This window comes from Typopeltis vanoorti, chromosome 20 (assembly GCF_054136105.1).
Source record: "Typopeltis vanoorti isolate ZY-2024b chromosome 20, IOZ_Tvanoo_1.0, whole genome shotgun sequence".
NCBI lineage: Eukaryota > Metazoa > Arthropoda > Arachnida > Uropygi > Thelyphonidae > Typopeltis > Typopeltis vanoorti.
This window is the reverse complement of record NC_143568.1, coordinates 31,170,355-31,185,385: the sequence shown is the minus strand read 5'-3', so window position 1 is coordinate 31,185,385 and position 15,031 is coordinate 31,170,355. Positions and strand designations below refer to the sequence as shown.

General features: G+C 35.1%; 1 protein-coding gene across 1 annotated transcript; it reads right to left on the bottom strand.

The window, feature by feature from the left end:
- Positions 1-2,714: 2,714 nt before the first annotated feature.
- LOC150095341 (astacin-like metalloprotease toxin 1) lies at positions 2,715-12,761 on the bottom strand. The gene is made up of 10 exons (XM_090410550.1): positions 12,719-12,761; positions 12,151-12,183; positions 11,786-11,826; positions 10,998-11,073; positions 10,381-10,501; positions 10,024-10,199; positions 8,102-8,329; positions 6,742-6,879; positions 4,917-5,161; positions 2,715-3,007 (listed from the first exon to the last, which is right to left on the bottom strand). Exons 2-10 carry the CDS (start codon positions 12,161-12,163, stop codon positions 2,924-2,926), a joined length of 1,122 nt encoding a protein of 373 aa, XP_090266676.1. The 5' UTR covers positions 12,164-12,183; positions 12,719-12,761; the 3' UTR covers positions 2,715-2,923.
- Positions 12,762-15,031: the final 2,270 nt, after the last annotated feature.

Genomic DNA, 15,031 nt, shown 5'->3' with positions numbered 1-15,031 from the left:
ATAGTCTTTTGAAGATAAAGACTCAATGTTCAAAGTCTCTATTAGCGTCAGAAAAACCCTAGTAGACAGGGTCGACATTACTTGAACCTCAAGCCTCCTTAGTGCAGTGGTGATGACTTGCAACATTTGTACTTCTATTAGAAAGAAAACTGAATTATAGTTCCTTCTGAGATGCTAAGAAACCTTAAACCGTTTTAAGCGAAGGTGAGCTATCCGGTGTGTTACGAAGATACCAGGATTTTTTATCGCAGAGGAGTTTTCATCATTGCGCGATGCAAAATCCCTACCGATAGCAAAACACAATGCAGTTAACTGACATATTATATTGGCTTCATTATATTGGCTTCATTATATTGGCTTCATTGTCATTGTTCTTCTGCAATTCCACGGACCCGCAAACTCATACCCAGTAAAGTTTTTCAAGTAAGATCAGGAAAACCTAAAGGAGTTGAACTCATATTGGAAAGATATAGTTTTTCTACATTTAATGGTGGAAAAAAGAGCGAATATCGTTGTGACGTGAAACTAAACGTCATTGGAAGGACATATAATAAATAACAGTTATTATTTACGTGATGACATGCTAGTCAGAATACAATCTTCGGTATGGATTGAATATACATTGAGTAAAAATGAGTATGCAGGATTGTGAGAAGAGACTGTATCCCACTTAAGGACACAACCTAGATTGTTATTATTATTTTTAAATTATTAATGCTATTAAATAAGAATTAACTGACTGGTCTGATAATGTAGTAATGTTTTTTTTATCATTTTTAAAACAATTTTTAATATGAAATTGGGACCTTTTGGGCTCATTTGTTATTAATTAAAAACGCGGCAATTTTGATTTAAATTTAAATGGTGGAGTGGGAATTCATTAATAAGATGACTTAGCAGTATTATGAGCTTTCTGAAAAGAAATCTTTTGCTTTTTGGTTTGAATATGATGTGTCAACATTTTCATTAAAAATTATTCTCAGTATACAGACAAACAACTTCAAAATTTGTCCCATACTAAGTAGAAATTTGTTTCTTAGTTTCAGCGAATATATTGTCGAAAGAAGTGTAGTTTCTTCTCCTTCATTTTGCTTAAAATGGCAAAATGCGTTTTAAATATTACCAGTAATCATTTATAAAATCGGGTTAGAAATTTTATACTAATTTGATGTTTTCTTAATTATTAGCATACTAAGAAACCAATACTTCAATGAGCCTCGGTATACGATGCACCTTGAAGAAAAACTATCAGTGATATTTCCCATAAAAGATTCCGGATGTTTGAAGAGTACTGAATGCTGTTTATTTTCCGAATAGTTTAACATATTCTGGAAGAAGTTTAAAATTCCTCGTGTTTTTAACTTATACGAGGAATTAACATGCATTTATTTTTAGTTCCTAAAATATGCTGAACATGCTGCAAAGTATACTGTAATGTAGTTTTTCTTTCCAGTGTTTCTCGACGTTTTTTGGATCATTCCCCACCTCAACGTCTCAAAGATTTTGATGCTCCCCATCTAGCATAATAGTCAGCCAAGTTCTGAAAAAGTATAATATAAATATGTATAAATATGGACATGTATATTTTCTAATTGCTCCCCAAAATATTCAAATTGTCTCCCTGTGAGGCGTACGGCCCACGTTGAAAAACACTTCAGTTTTGGTTGGCATTTTAGGTCATTTTGAGTGAAAAAAAAAAAAAAAACAGCAAAACGATTCTTAGAATTGATAATAAATGAATTTGCACAATATTAGCGGAGAACAGTTCTATATTTAACTGATATTACATAACTTTAAAAAATAGTGTTGTAAGTATATTTTTTATGTCTCAAATCCTTCCCATACTTGTTTTTAAACACTATATTAATTAGTATAAAATATGGTTCAATAGCCCTCATTTCAAGATACAACGAACTCGTACTCCTATTCAAAATCGTTATTCTTATTTGCATTTTTCACAGTGCAAAAACGAACGTTGAAGTTATTCTTTACAAAAAAAAAAAAAAAAGGAAACGAAAGGATATACATGACGCACTGTGCTGAGAATACCGCTTGTCTGCTGCACTCATTTATAGAAGTTGATACTCAAGTGCATTCTTCTGTCTGCTTCGTAGTTCTTTGGATCACCACTTGTATGTAGTAGCGCCACTTGTGTCATATCCTCGATCTCTTATATGACACAGAAATAGTGAAACTCGCTTTCGAGGTTTTATTCTTTTTAAAAATATTCCGTTTTACATAATTGTATCAAAATTGACGATAAGAATGATGCATAGAACAAATTTTGTTTTATTATGACCAGAAAATGAGAATTTTCTGGCAAATTGTGACTTTAGTGTACTTTCATCATAATTTTGTAGAATGGAGAGCCAAAACGGAATCGAAGGCCAACAATGTATATGCGCAGTGCCGTAGATTACACAATGCTGCACCGGAAGTGCCTTTTTTTTGTTTAAGCATGAATTAATTTAGTAGTAACATCAAGGGCTAACTTTTTTTTAAATTATTTTCTTGATATAATAAAATTATAAATAAATAAATAAAGTTATTCCAGTATAGTTTATTTTTCATTTACAATCATTGCTTAACAACTTAAAAAAAAAAAAATTCGAGTCGCAAATTAGTGATCGGAAGTTTTTCTGGAAATGATTTCTGAAGCACAAGAAAATCCACAAATCTCGATTTTTATATTCATTAGTAATATATTTGCAATCGGGAGCTACAAAGCATGATATTCAGCATTGCTCCATTTGAATTCATGTAAGTAATGAAACTATCATGCGATTATTTACAAAGCAGATTTGGTTCTGCACATTTCGTTGGGTATTTATAAATTTCTCTTGTTTTGACTTTTCATTACTCCAACATCGAATGTTATTCTTTGGATTTTTTCGCTGTCTTTGGAGTAAGATCCGGATTCCTTTTAACATGCGTTTGGTTTCAGCGTGAAGTCATCAATAGCTACTTCTCCTGATCCTGGACCGGTTACAGATGCAGATACAGCAAACTGTAAGGGAAACAAAATAAAGAATACAATTATTTGGGTGATCTAGATAATGAAATTTAAATGCGTAGTTAAATGTAAATTAAATTTCCATAACTTAAATTCAATCTGTCTGTTATCCATTCTACAAATTTCAGGATATTCCGTGAACTCAAGAGTTATATTACAAAAAGTGCTCCTCTGTTTTTTTTTTTTTTTTTTAATTTTTATTTTGAAAGATACCGCACTTCTTGATACCTTCAAAAACTTCCAGTTTTAATAGGAGCCTGTCAAAAATACTTTTCACTTATAAACACACGCACACACACAAATATAAAAGACTAATATTCCAGCAGATGCAGCCGCGCGCGTGCGCGCGCGCGCGTGTGTGTGTTAAATAATCGTAACATTTCACTTTGATAATACACCTTGGGCAAACATTCTTCAATGACTCTCCGATAATCAGAGAAGAACAATCTAGAAATATCAGGCGTGCCGATGTTATCCCCATTTAGAATACTGACATCATTAGTTTGTTTAAAATTGTTTGTCTGATCTTTAAAAACTCACTTTAAATCAGAATAACCACATTGATCCCTTTATCCCTGCATTTTTTAATTAATTGCTCTCTCTCTCTCTCTCTCTCTCTCATCCAATTAACAACAGCGGAGCCCTTTCTTCTTTCATTAATTCTCACATCTATCAGAACTACATAGCAAAAGGATTCCGTAACATTGATTGATAATTAAGAAGTTGAGTTCGAAAATTCGAACTTAAGTTCGAATTATGACCACACATTGAGGGTGTTCGATTGCAGAAGTTGGATGATAGGAGAAAAAGAGGGGATATGATTAAAAACAGTTAAGTTGCTTAAAGGATTTCATAGGATAGATGCATGGAAATGTTTCAGCACTCGTCTAGAGGGACCAGAACAACGGGACATCCCTGGAAGTTCAATAAAGGTGTAGTTAGTAAGGGTGTGAGGACTAGATTTTCTTTGCTTGGAGAGTGGTGAATCAGTGGAATGGGTTGCAGAGTCAGTTGTGAATGCTCTGTCTGTTAATGGATTCAAAGAAATGTATAATTTTAGCATTTTCACCTAATATAACTTATTCCCTTATCCTAAATCTCTCTCTCTCTCTCGCTCTAAAAAAACATCTTGTTTGCTATCATCCAATTTCGCCATCCAGTATTATGAGCCATTCATTCCCTATTAAGTCTGCTACGCTTAGATAGCCAATCTAGCTTTTCAACCAATAGAATTTGAGTTTGAATTTCACTGATCCTAAGATTTTGACGAGGAATGTTTGTAATAGTCTTTTAGGTAGTAGATTATTTTCCTTGCACGGTGTGAGATCGCCATCCTACATGTTTAAGATCAAAAGTGGCTTAAAAAATTCAATGCCCAAGCACTAACTTAGGGCTAGGACTTATAACTCTAAAATAATAAGCAATGCTATTATATTTACGGCTATATTGGCTGTTTCTGTTTAGGAGTGCCCCTCCTAAACAGAAACAGGCAAAATAGCTGTAAATATAATAGTTTGTTAAGAGGAGTAACATGGGAGTTTTCCCAGAAATAATATCCATAAGCAATACTTACTTTAAAGAAATAATTTTCGTTAATAACAGAAATATCTCCATCCGATCCATCTTTCTTTGAGTGTTAAGCTCAATGGCCTGTCACAGCCAAGTATCTTGGCTTAATTTGAACCTAATTAATGCTCTGATGTTAACGCGAGGAATGAAAAAACCTTCCCCCTTCGTATGAGACTGCTAAGTCGAAAATCCCTGCTAAAAGTTCTTAGCATGCAGGACGGGATTCGAACCTAGGTCATTCAAACCTAGGTTCGAAAAGGGCATCGTAGAAACTGACTAAGCTACGAAGACTCTCTGTAGGCTCAATTACAGAACTTAACAGAAATATACTTACGCTTATCTCATCGAATCTAGCATCGAATGGTGCTTGAACAGTCTTCCAAGTTCCTCCTGTTTGCTGCGTTGGGATAATTTCGCGACCATCCCTGTCGTAAACGTGGACAGAAATATTCCATGGGTCAGTTGTGTATATTCGAAGAGATACGCACATCTTCCTTGGCTTTTGTATTTTGAATGTGGGACTCCACAACCATCCTCGACCGTTACGAGCGGACCAGCTACGCAGAGACATAAAGTATCCTGGAAGGAAAAAACAACAACAACAACAACAACAAAAAAGGTTACATTCAAAAGTTGGGTACTAGTAAAAACAGCTTACTTCTATTTTGCATAATCAAGTTACGGTAAAACACTCACAGAACACACATCTGCATAATACTATTTAGGATTAGGAACACGAGATTGCAGCAGTTGTCTGCAATACACCGACTTCCAAATTCTTTGTATATTTCCAAATCTTTGCGAATTTGGAAAGATTAAAAAATACTCGTGGCAGAACACTGCGTCACAAGGTTTCAAAATGCCTATTAAATTGTCCTCAAGTTGTCGCTTATGGTGTGACTGCAATGCCACGTGCTACAGACAGACGTAAATATCTATGCAACAATGCATTTTGCAATTGACATTGAACACATCAATAAATGTGTTCAATGTCAATAAATTTGTTATCTTCAGCCAATCCTGCATAATGCCGTATTTATTGGTATTATGTTCAGATGTACATTTTTGTACATCTGAAGAGGTCCTTCTTAACAAGGACGAAACCGGTTGTGTCTATATTAAAATAATACGACATACTTTGTACTGGTCACATCCGGCTGTAATTAAATAAAATATTTTTCATATTTGTACTTCGGCAAAGTTATATTCTGAAAAACAATGTAACTGCCTTGACATCAAGCACGTATAATTAGACAGCATCTGACGTACTTCTGCGAGTGTTACGGAAACTGCATGCCTACTGATGTCCAAGTACAGGATCTACAGTGTATTAAGAACAAAAGATATCAAGCTAACAATCCTATAACCAGAGAGAGTTTGTTGATGCAACAGCGTGATTATAAGAATTGTGTGGCCTGACTCATGGGCCATAGTCACTTAAATGGCAAATGGCTAGCAATATAAGAGTTGTCTAAGAGCAGGCAATTTCACTGAATTCCACTTTTCTCAGTTAAAAACAAGAAGGTACAGTACAGAGATCACAGGAGCACCAACAGCTGACAGTTAAGAAGTCCAAAAAAGGTCGCCTGATTCCAGGAATCTTCTCAGCAAATTGATCAAATTGATGAATCAATCTCGCCAGGTAGCAAAATTGCAAGCTGTTAGTAGTATGATAGCTTACGGAATGTTTTCATTGCACACACTACTCTCCTTATAACGGGAGAGTGAGATTTCAACATCTTGGTCTAATTCAAAGCTGTTGCTAGCCCGAACATTCTTATATTTATCCATCAGATAAGAGTTACTTCCAAAGTAACATTACAAGAGTTACATTAAAAGGAACTGCTCGTTCGAAAATGGTATCAGGAGTATAAAGGAGTTTTATCTTAGTTCATTAGGGCTCTTAGTCATCGAACCCAAGTTCAAGAATCAATTAGGCATTCTTGGGATGAGGTGGAACAAACTGCTTGCAACAGGAAGTTGTGGAATTGCATCTGATCATAGGAAACTGGCGGATTCAATTCGATTCTCAAGAAATGGAATTCGATCGTCTACATTGCCCTCATCCATTGAATCTCATATACAGTGAGAGTTTCAAAAACTTCCGGTTTCTTAAAAATTTTATGGAAAATAATAATTTTTCGTTTTTCATTACTTACCTGTTCGTCCACCCACAGTTTGTTTCATTCTTGTCCACTGATCGAATCTGTAGTCTTTAGCACTAATAAATCCACAGTGATCGTCTTCGAAGTCACATGTGTATGGTCCCACAGGAGCTGGCGTAGGTCGTTTCTGTCCTGCAGTACTAAAACTTGATTAGTTGACATGTTGCAAGGAAGATATATATTTATAGTATTAGTTGAGAATGAATAAAATAATGAATTTAATATTAAATCCCACATTATTTCAAAGCCGAATATGAAACTTAAAGATAGAAATCAAAGAGTTTCATGCCGAATTTATAGCAAACTATAAAAGTTTCGGCGAATCCAAGAGTAAGTAAACACATGGCTCAATACTTATCCTCAGTATTTCCCATAATGTAAAACACATCTCCTAGAAGATGTGTCTTACATTACGGGAAATACTAAGGATAGTGATCAGAACTTTACTCACCTTTGCTACGAGTTGCCCTAGTATTGAACCATGTGTTTAGCTTACGCTAGGATTCGCCGAAACTTTTATAGTTTACTATATTCGGCATGCAACTCTTAGATTGCTATCTGTGAGTTTCTTATTCGGCTTTGAAATAACATGGGATTTAATATCCCCTTAATTTAAATAATTTTACATCGACGAAGTGAAGCCTTTTGGCTCTTTATTTCAGTCATGAATTTAATATCTTAGATTTTTGTCGTTTTCTATAGAACACATTTCACTTATGGGTAACCCAGAAGCGAGAAATTTCATATAACAGCTGTATTTTAAATAGTTGACGCCATGTATTCTTATGGAAATTACAGAATCATCAGGAAAAGAAATGTGTGAGTAGCGCTTAAAAATGTTACGCTACTGTTTTTATTTAGAAAATAAAATTGCTTGGTAGATCCATTAACCGACAAATTTAGCAGTATTTACGCACCCCCCAAGTTAGCATTTTTATGCACGGCCTAATTTTGTGATGTGGAAAGGACTCTTTTTTTGCAAAATAAAACGTCAATCCCTTCTAAGATTTTTGAACGAACTTAATTCGACTGGATTGTCCAATTTTAGGGAAGATTCTGCATTAGGGAGTTGTTTGTAGTTATTTTATTAATGTTTTCGTTTGTTTGTGCATACGAGTTAAGAGTGTAATCATTGAGAAAGCTATAAAGATTCTCTGCATGCAGTCATCGAGAGATTACATTCCTTGTACATAAGAAAAAGAGTGGGTGAAAGATCGGTGCGAGCGTGAGTGTGTTATCCAATATTATTTATGAACTGCATGACAATTACAAGCTTCAAATAATATCACCATAACAACGCTTATGGTTTGAACTACAAATTGCATGCGAGTAATGGTATTGTCGAAATACTCACCATTACACTGGTACAATTTGTTGATGCGTCTGATGTCGCTTGCTGTCATGTTCGTATTGTTTGCAATTGAAGGTAATTTTATTCCAGGCTTCTTTGGGAGCATTGTCTTGGAAACTCCATCTTTGGAGAAGGAAAGTTCGTCATAGATCATGATGGATTCGTAGTCAAATGGCTCACCAAGCAGATTGTTTTCCCATGGCAGAAACCTGTCAAAGTTGAACTTCATATCTGCGGGGAGGAAATAAAATCTGATTAATACAAATAAAATTACTCAATGTCAAATTTTCTGCAGATACAGTGGTTCTCGGTTATAACGCCTTCGGATAAAATCTTTAGTATAGGGATGTTCCCTTCCGTTGATTATGGGAAAATCAACGGAAGTAGAAATAGCAAACCTTTTGTAATTTGCATAATTAAAAAGGGGAAAAATCATGCTCATGTTGAGGGTGGAAGGGTTTTTCAAATAGCAACCCAAGCCAACCGGAGATCAAAGAACATCAACTGCATACATACAGGCAGTTCTCTCTCTTTACGAGTTCCCAAGCTTACGAGTTCATCTTTTCAAGTATCAGCTATCAACAAAATAAAAAAGTAAGAGAATTAACTGCAATAAATATATCGTAAACATTTATAAATACGGCATTTCAAACCACACACCTATAGATATACAATACAGTACTATTGTGCGTGCGTTTGTTTGTCTGGGCAAGCGAGAACGTCTCGCTGACTCACATTAACTTAAAGCACTTGTCACGCTGATCTTACAGAGTGGTTGCTCTTCATTTTCGCTGTCTTGTCTTATTTCAAATTTATCCCCCTTATTTATACCGCACAGTATGAGGTAATACAATGGGAAGGGATGATAATAAAAAGAAAAAAAACGAAGACGAATAATATTGGAAACAAAATATGAGATCACATGCGAACGTGGGCAGGAAAGTATTTCAATACGTTAGAAAAGACTATATATATATTATATTATATATATATTTATTAACAAGCAGATTGACTCGGTTTCTATACATGTTAACTATTATCTAATGACTGAACTCTGAGATTATAAAGAAACAAGTAGCTTTAATATATCCACACAGCTAGTTTTATCGGGATGCAGACTTGAACACGTTCGCATGTGCATATTTACTTTTATGTTATCACACCTGAAGAAGTCGGCATCCCGACGAAACTAGTTGTGTGAATATATTAAAGTTACTTGATTCCTTATAATCTCTTTGAGTTGAGTCATTAGATAATAGTTAACATTATATGGTGTAGAACAATCAAATAAAATGTTTGACTGTTCGTCTTCTCTTTTTACTAGTAATCATCGTCCCATTCTCCTCCAATAACAAATTCAATTTTGACAAAGAATATGATTCAATATTAAAATGAACTCGTCCAGCCTTTTGCCAAGAGTAGCCCATACCATTCGTTGAACCGAACAGAGTACTGTTGCTGTTTTTGTTTTCCCTTTCACCAAATGGTTGGTGGTGTAGCAACGTTACTCTACTAGGGAATTATTATAGAACAAGGTGGTTTCCAGTTACCAAACGAATCCGTCGAAACCAAATGAACTACAGAGGCTCTCATAATAACATGATATCATAAATTATGTTATATTAATTAATTAAATTTAAAATGCTCACTATTCTAATTATTATTTCAATGTAGAGAAAGATGGCGACGCTAATGGTAATACCAAGAGTTGCATTTAGGCGCCATATCCATAAAGCTCGTGCTGACAGGGTCACCAAACTCGTGTAATAAATATTGGTTTACTCAATTGCACTAATACTATTGCATGACTAATAGATGGTACACGGAGTAGAAGTTCCCCCTTCCCCTTAAATAATAGACATCTAAATACACAGAAGGACATTAGAGGAAATAGAAACCTTGGTAAAAAATCAAACGTATTTCACCTTGTTGAATATTGTCCCAAAAGATATCTAAGTATTGATCCCTGTCCGAACGGTTCTGCTCGTGGTAGAAACCGACAGAATGAAGAATCTCGTGCAATGCGGTCCCCTTTTGCTCACAGAAAGGATCTAGAGAAATCACCTGTTCGCCACCGAACATCCCCACAGCCGAACTACATCTGAAAAACGCCATTTTGTAAGGATTAATTATTTCTTACTACAAATAAAATTATTGAACACGTTTTCATGTATTATTAAGATTTTTTTTATTATTTTGTAAAGTTTTTCTGCATTCCTATGAATAGCTCGAGAAATTCGTTAATGCTTAATGTTTTCAAAAGTTCGTTTTTTGAAACTTACCCTTGCACGGATTTTATATGAATGTAGTTGGCGTGCATAGCTGGGTCACGTGGAATAAATCTTACGCATGAGCTCTCCTCGATTTCGTGCATCGCCTGCATTATGATGTGCTTGATGTTCACTGGGGATATTTCGAGAAAAAAAAAATCAGAAATCACATATAAAAGATATCGAAAATGCGCATTATACAGAAGTATATTAATATAAGTATATTCTTTACACGTTTTTTTTTTAATTTTTATTTTCTGTACAATTTGATTAGTTCAAATGCAAGTATCTTTATGTTACGAAGTCGAAATATTAAGTCAATTATTCAAATATAAAGAATTTCCACCCCACCCCCCCAAAAAAAACCTTCTCATTTTTATAAATATCAATGGGCTGTGAATATTCAGAGAGAACTTCATTAGTATCAGCAGTATATAAAGCGTGTCAAGAACACACTCCAACAGCTCTTTGACTTCCTTAAATCCCATGAATGAATGATGAGGAAGATGGCGTACTCAATAAAGAAGCCACTCAGGTGTTTAAAAAAGCATAATTATCTGTTATTTCGCAATTATATTTATTTATTAATTAGATAGACCTCTCAAAGAATTTAAAAATAATTTGCTTACTTCGTCCGGAATGAATGACGTATGGAATTTCTCCATTCGGCCACAGTAGGCGCTCAGTAGCAACAGCATTTCTGTCCTGAAAATGAGATAAGATTGGTTAGGATCGGTTTAAAGCAATCAGGAAATAAAATGTATTTAAATCATTTTATATTATGGATGCTTGTAAAGCCATCTCTGAATAAGCTGTTATAACTCCTTGAGTTTATACATCTTATAAATTAAAAAAAAAAATAAGTCCCTTACGTCACAATGTGTTCTAGAAAACTATTTGAGAATGTTGTCGGTTAGAACTCGTCAATAGTGTTGATCACAATGGGGAAAACCGAGGATCTTTCGGAGTTCGATCAAATACATTGTGGGTGCCTGTTTGGCTGGAGTCGCGATTTAAAAAACAGCCGAGTTGACTGGTTTCCTATAAAGTGAGATATCCCGAGTGTTTAATCAGTGGAAAAATAACCCACATTGCTTTGCTTGTCTAAGAAGTGTAACCGTGATCCTAAGACAGTCTTTTAGGAACAAGATCGTCTTCATCTCAATAATTCAATTAATTGAATCAATATTTAATACTTTAATTTAAATATTAAATATTTAAATATTTATATTTAAATTAAAATTAATTTAATTTTTATGAATTTACGGATAAGTTCTTCATGATTTTTCTTATGCCAGAATTTACGATTTTCTAATTGAAATAAAAAGTTGAATTTTAAAAAGTATACAGAATATACAACGCGAAATATTCATTCGTCGCTTTTTTTCATTACTGAAATATTTCTCAGAAAACTTACCTGATCCCATTCAATTCCCACCATGTCACCTCCAAATAAATCTGAAAAAAAAATAAAAAATAAATAAAATAAATTACAATGATAAATGAAAAATGTGCCGGAGTGTTAAGTGGAATTTTATCAGTGTCAAATTAATATCTTCGGTATTGTGAAGGGCTGGGGATTGTGTTTCATCACGTGGATGACTGTATTATAAATGATCCCAAATTACTCTTGATTTTGAAATATTTTTCATTATAAAGTAATAAATTTGATACTGTAGGAAATATGAAGAATTTTATTATGAAGTTATTACAATGAACTGCTGACTAAGTTACAAACAGAGATTTATCAACAAACTCGAACAAAATCACAATAATACTTACGTGGGTTTTCCATTGCAAGTCGCTGTGGAGATTCTGAAAGAGAAAAAAGCTCATTAATGTATCGAAGAATTCCCCAAATTTAACTGAAAAAAAAATGGAATATTGTTATATGAAATTAGTGTGTAAATAGGCTTAATGAATCCGTTTTATATTTTTTGATTTTTTTAAAAAACAACCAAGGATATAATATATAAACGGGATCGTTTTAATATTTTTAAAATATACAATTCTTGTTACGAATATGAGAATTGTCAAAACTAATCGTTATGTAAATTCTAAGTCATATTATAAATATAAAATTTTCATTTAGGAGGGAAAACAAAAAAATCTCTTTCGCACTTTTGCTCCAGTAGAGGGTGTAACCATTTTAATTATTTTAATTTTAAATACGCAAAAATTTCTAATCAATTTCTAACTAAAATAATAAATTTACTTCGTTTTACTGACTCAGAAACGTCTCTGCAGAAACAGGAAAAAAGATAGTAAATTTGCATATAAATTAATTTTAAACTATTAATGAAAATACAAAAAGAATATACAAATAATAAAGACGATGTAGGATACCGACTCCATGTTGTACTCGCAGCAGCGAAGCCCACGAGACACACCAACAAAAGTATTCTTGCCATTTTGAGAATTGGCAATGAGCATACAACATTCGCCATTTTATAACACACGAAACAGAGGGTGGTTCTCACATTACCGTGCGAATGGAGCTGATTATGTGATAACAAAAATGATGGGAAGGTCTTTGGTAAAACTGTTTTTCTTTCATCTGTTTAATTCCATGCTGATATCCTTGATCATCTAAAACACAATCGACCTCACTTACGTTTTTTTTAGCATTTTTTTCTGTAATTGAAATTCACTCATGAATACGCCTCTTGAAATTTAACACTAAATCATAAGATAAATCTTCCTTACGTAAATTATTATAAGACAACCTAAAAAAATGTAAGTGAAGCAGAACAGTTATAGTTAGTCATTAAATTCATAATTAAAAATAAACAAACATCCATTTAGTGAATGAAATATCATAGCGGAAAACTAGATTGTTATGGCCATGATTTCTATGCTCATTCCTTTTTTTTTTTGGATTTGGATTTTTAATATTCTGATCCATACCTGTATTACTGGAAACTTTGTTATAGTTATGGAACAGTTATCCGCTATTCTACTTTTGGGCGTCTTAGGAAACAACCCAAGTTAACGCTGTCCAAGATAAACATCTGCCTTTCATTGTAATCTTCAGATTCCTTCATTTTTACAAAAACTCATAACCTTTTCCATTTTTGATAATATAATAATATGTATTTTATTCACCTTGAACATTGGCAGACATAATATTAAGAATATAGCAATCTTCTTCTTCTTCTGCAGCTTCTCCCACTTAAGTGGGGTCACTGTTTCTTATGAGTCTCCTCCACACCTTCCTGTCTTGGGCTGTCACCACATCCAAGTTCTTCATCTTCAAGTCCTCTTCTACCAGCTCCCTCCATCTCTTCTTTGGCCGCCCACGCTTCCGCCTTCCTTGCACATCCATCTGCATGACCCTTCTTCCCACATATTCGTCCTCCCTCCTCATCACATGACCAAACCATCTCAACCTTGCCTCCTGTATTTTCGCTCCTAAGTTCGTAACTTTCACTGTTCCCCTGACATAGTCATTTCTCAGATGATCCTTTCTGGTCACACCGCACATCCACCTAAGCATTCTCATCTCTGCTACTTCCATCCTGCTAATGTTATTTTTCCTCAGGGACACAGTTTCTATAGCATATGTCATAGCTGGCCTCACTACTGTCCTATAAATTTTGCCTTTCAGATTGATCGGCACCCTCTTATCACATAACACTCCAGCCATCTCCCTCCAGTTCCTCCAACCTGCTTGTATCCTGCATCCCACTTCCTTCTCACCTCCTCCATCTTCTTCCACTGTCGAACCTAAGTATCTAAAGTCTCTCACCTTCCTGATGACATTTCCTTCCAGGTCCAGGTCTGACTCCTGGCCACCGCCCACTGCGCAACACATATACTCTGTCTTACTTCTGCTCAGTCTCATACCTCTCTCTTCCAGTACTTTTCTCCATCTTTCCAGTTTAGTTTCCGCTTCTTCTCTTGAATCTACACACAGCAAGATGTCATCTGCATACAACATTGTCCAAGGTGCATCTTCTCTCACCTCCTCTGTTACCACCTCCATCACAATATTAAACAGAAACGGACTTAATGCTGACCCTTGATGCAAGCCAACTGTTACTTGAAAACTTTCTGTCTGTCCCAAACAGGTCCGAACACTTGTCTTCACATTTCTGTACATTTCCTGCACCAACCTGACATATTTCTCCGGCACCTTCTTCTCCCTCAGACACCTCCAGACTTCTTGCCTTGGCACTCTATCGTATGCTTTCTCCAGATCAATAAATACCAGATGTAGCTCCCTTTGTTTCTCTCGATATTTTTCCATCATCTGTCGTAACCCAAAGATAGCATCTGTTGTTGATCTACCAGGCATGAAGCCAAATTGTTCCTTTGCAATCTCCACCTCCTCCCTCAATCTACCATCAAGAACCCTTTCTAGGATCTTCATTGTGTGGGACATCAACTTTATTCCTCTGTAATTTTTACAGTCTTGTGCATCCCCTTTACCCTTGTAGATGGGAACAAGAGTACTCTCCCTCCATTCCTCGGGTATATTTTCCTGTTGGCAAACTTTCATGAACAGGTCCCACAGCAGGTCAATTCCCTCTTCCCCCAGTGCCTTCCATGCCTCCACTGGAATTCTGTCAGGGCCCACCGCTTTTCCATTCCTCATCCTCTTCATGGCCTCCGTCACTTCCATTCTACTGATGTTCTGCACCATCCCCTCAGAAGGCTGCCC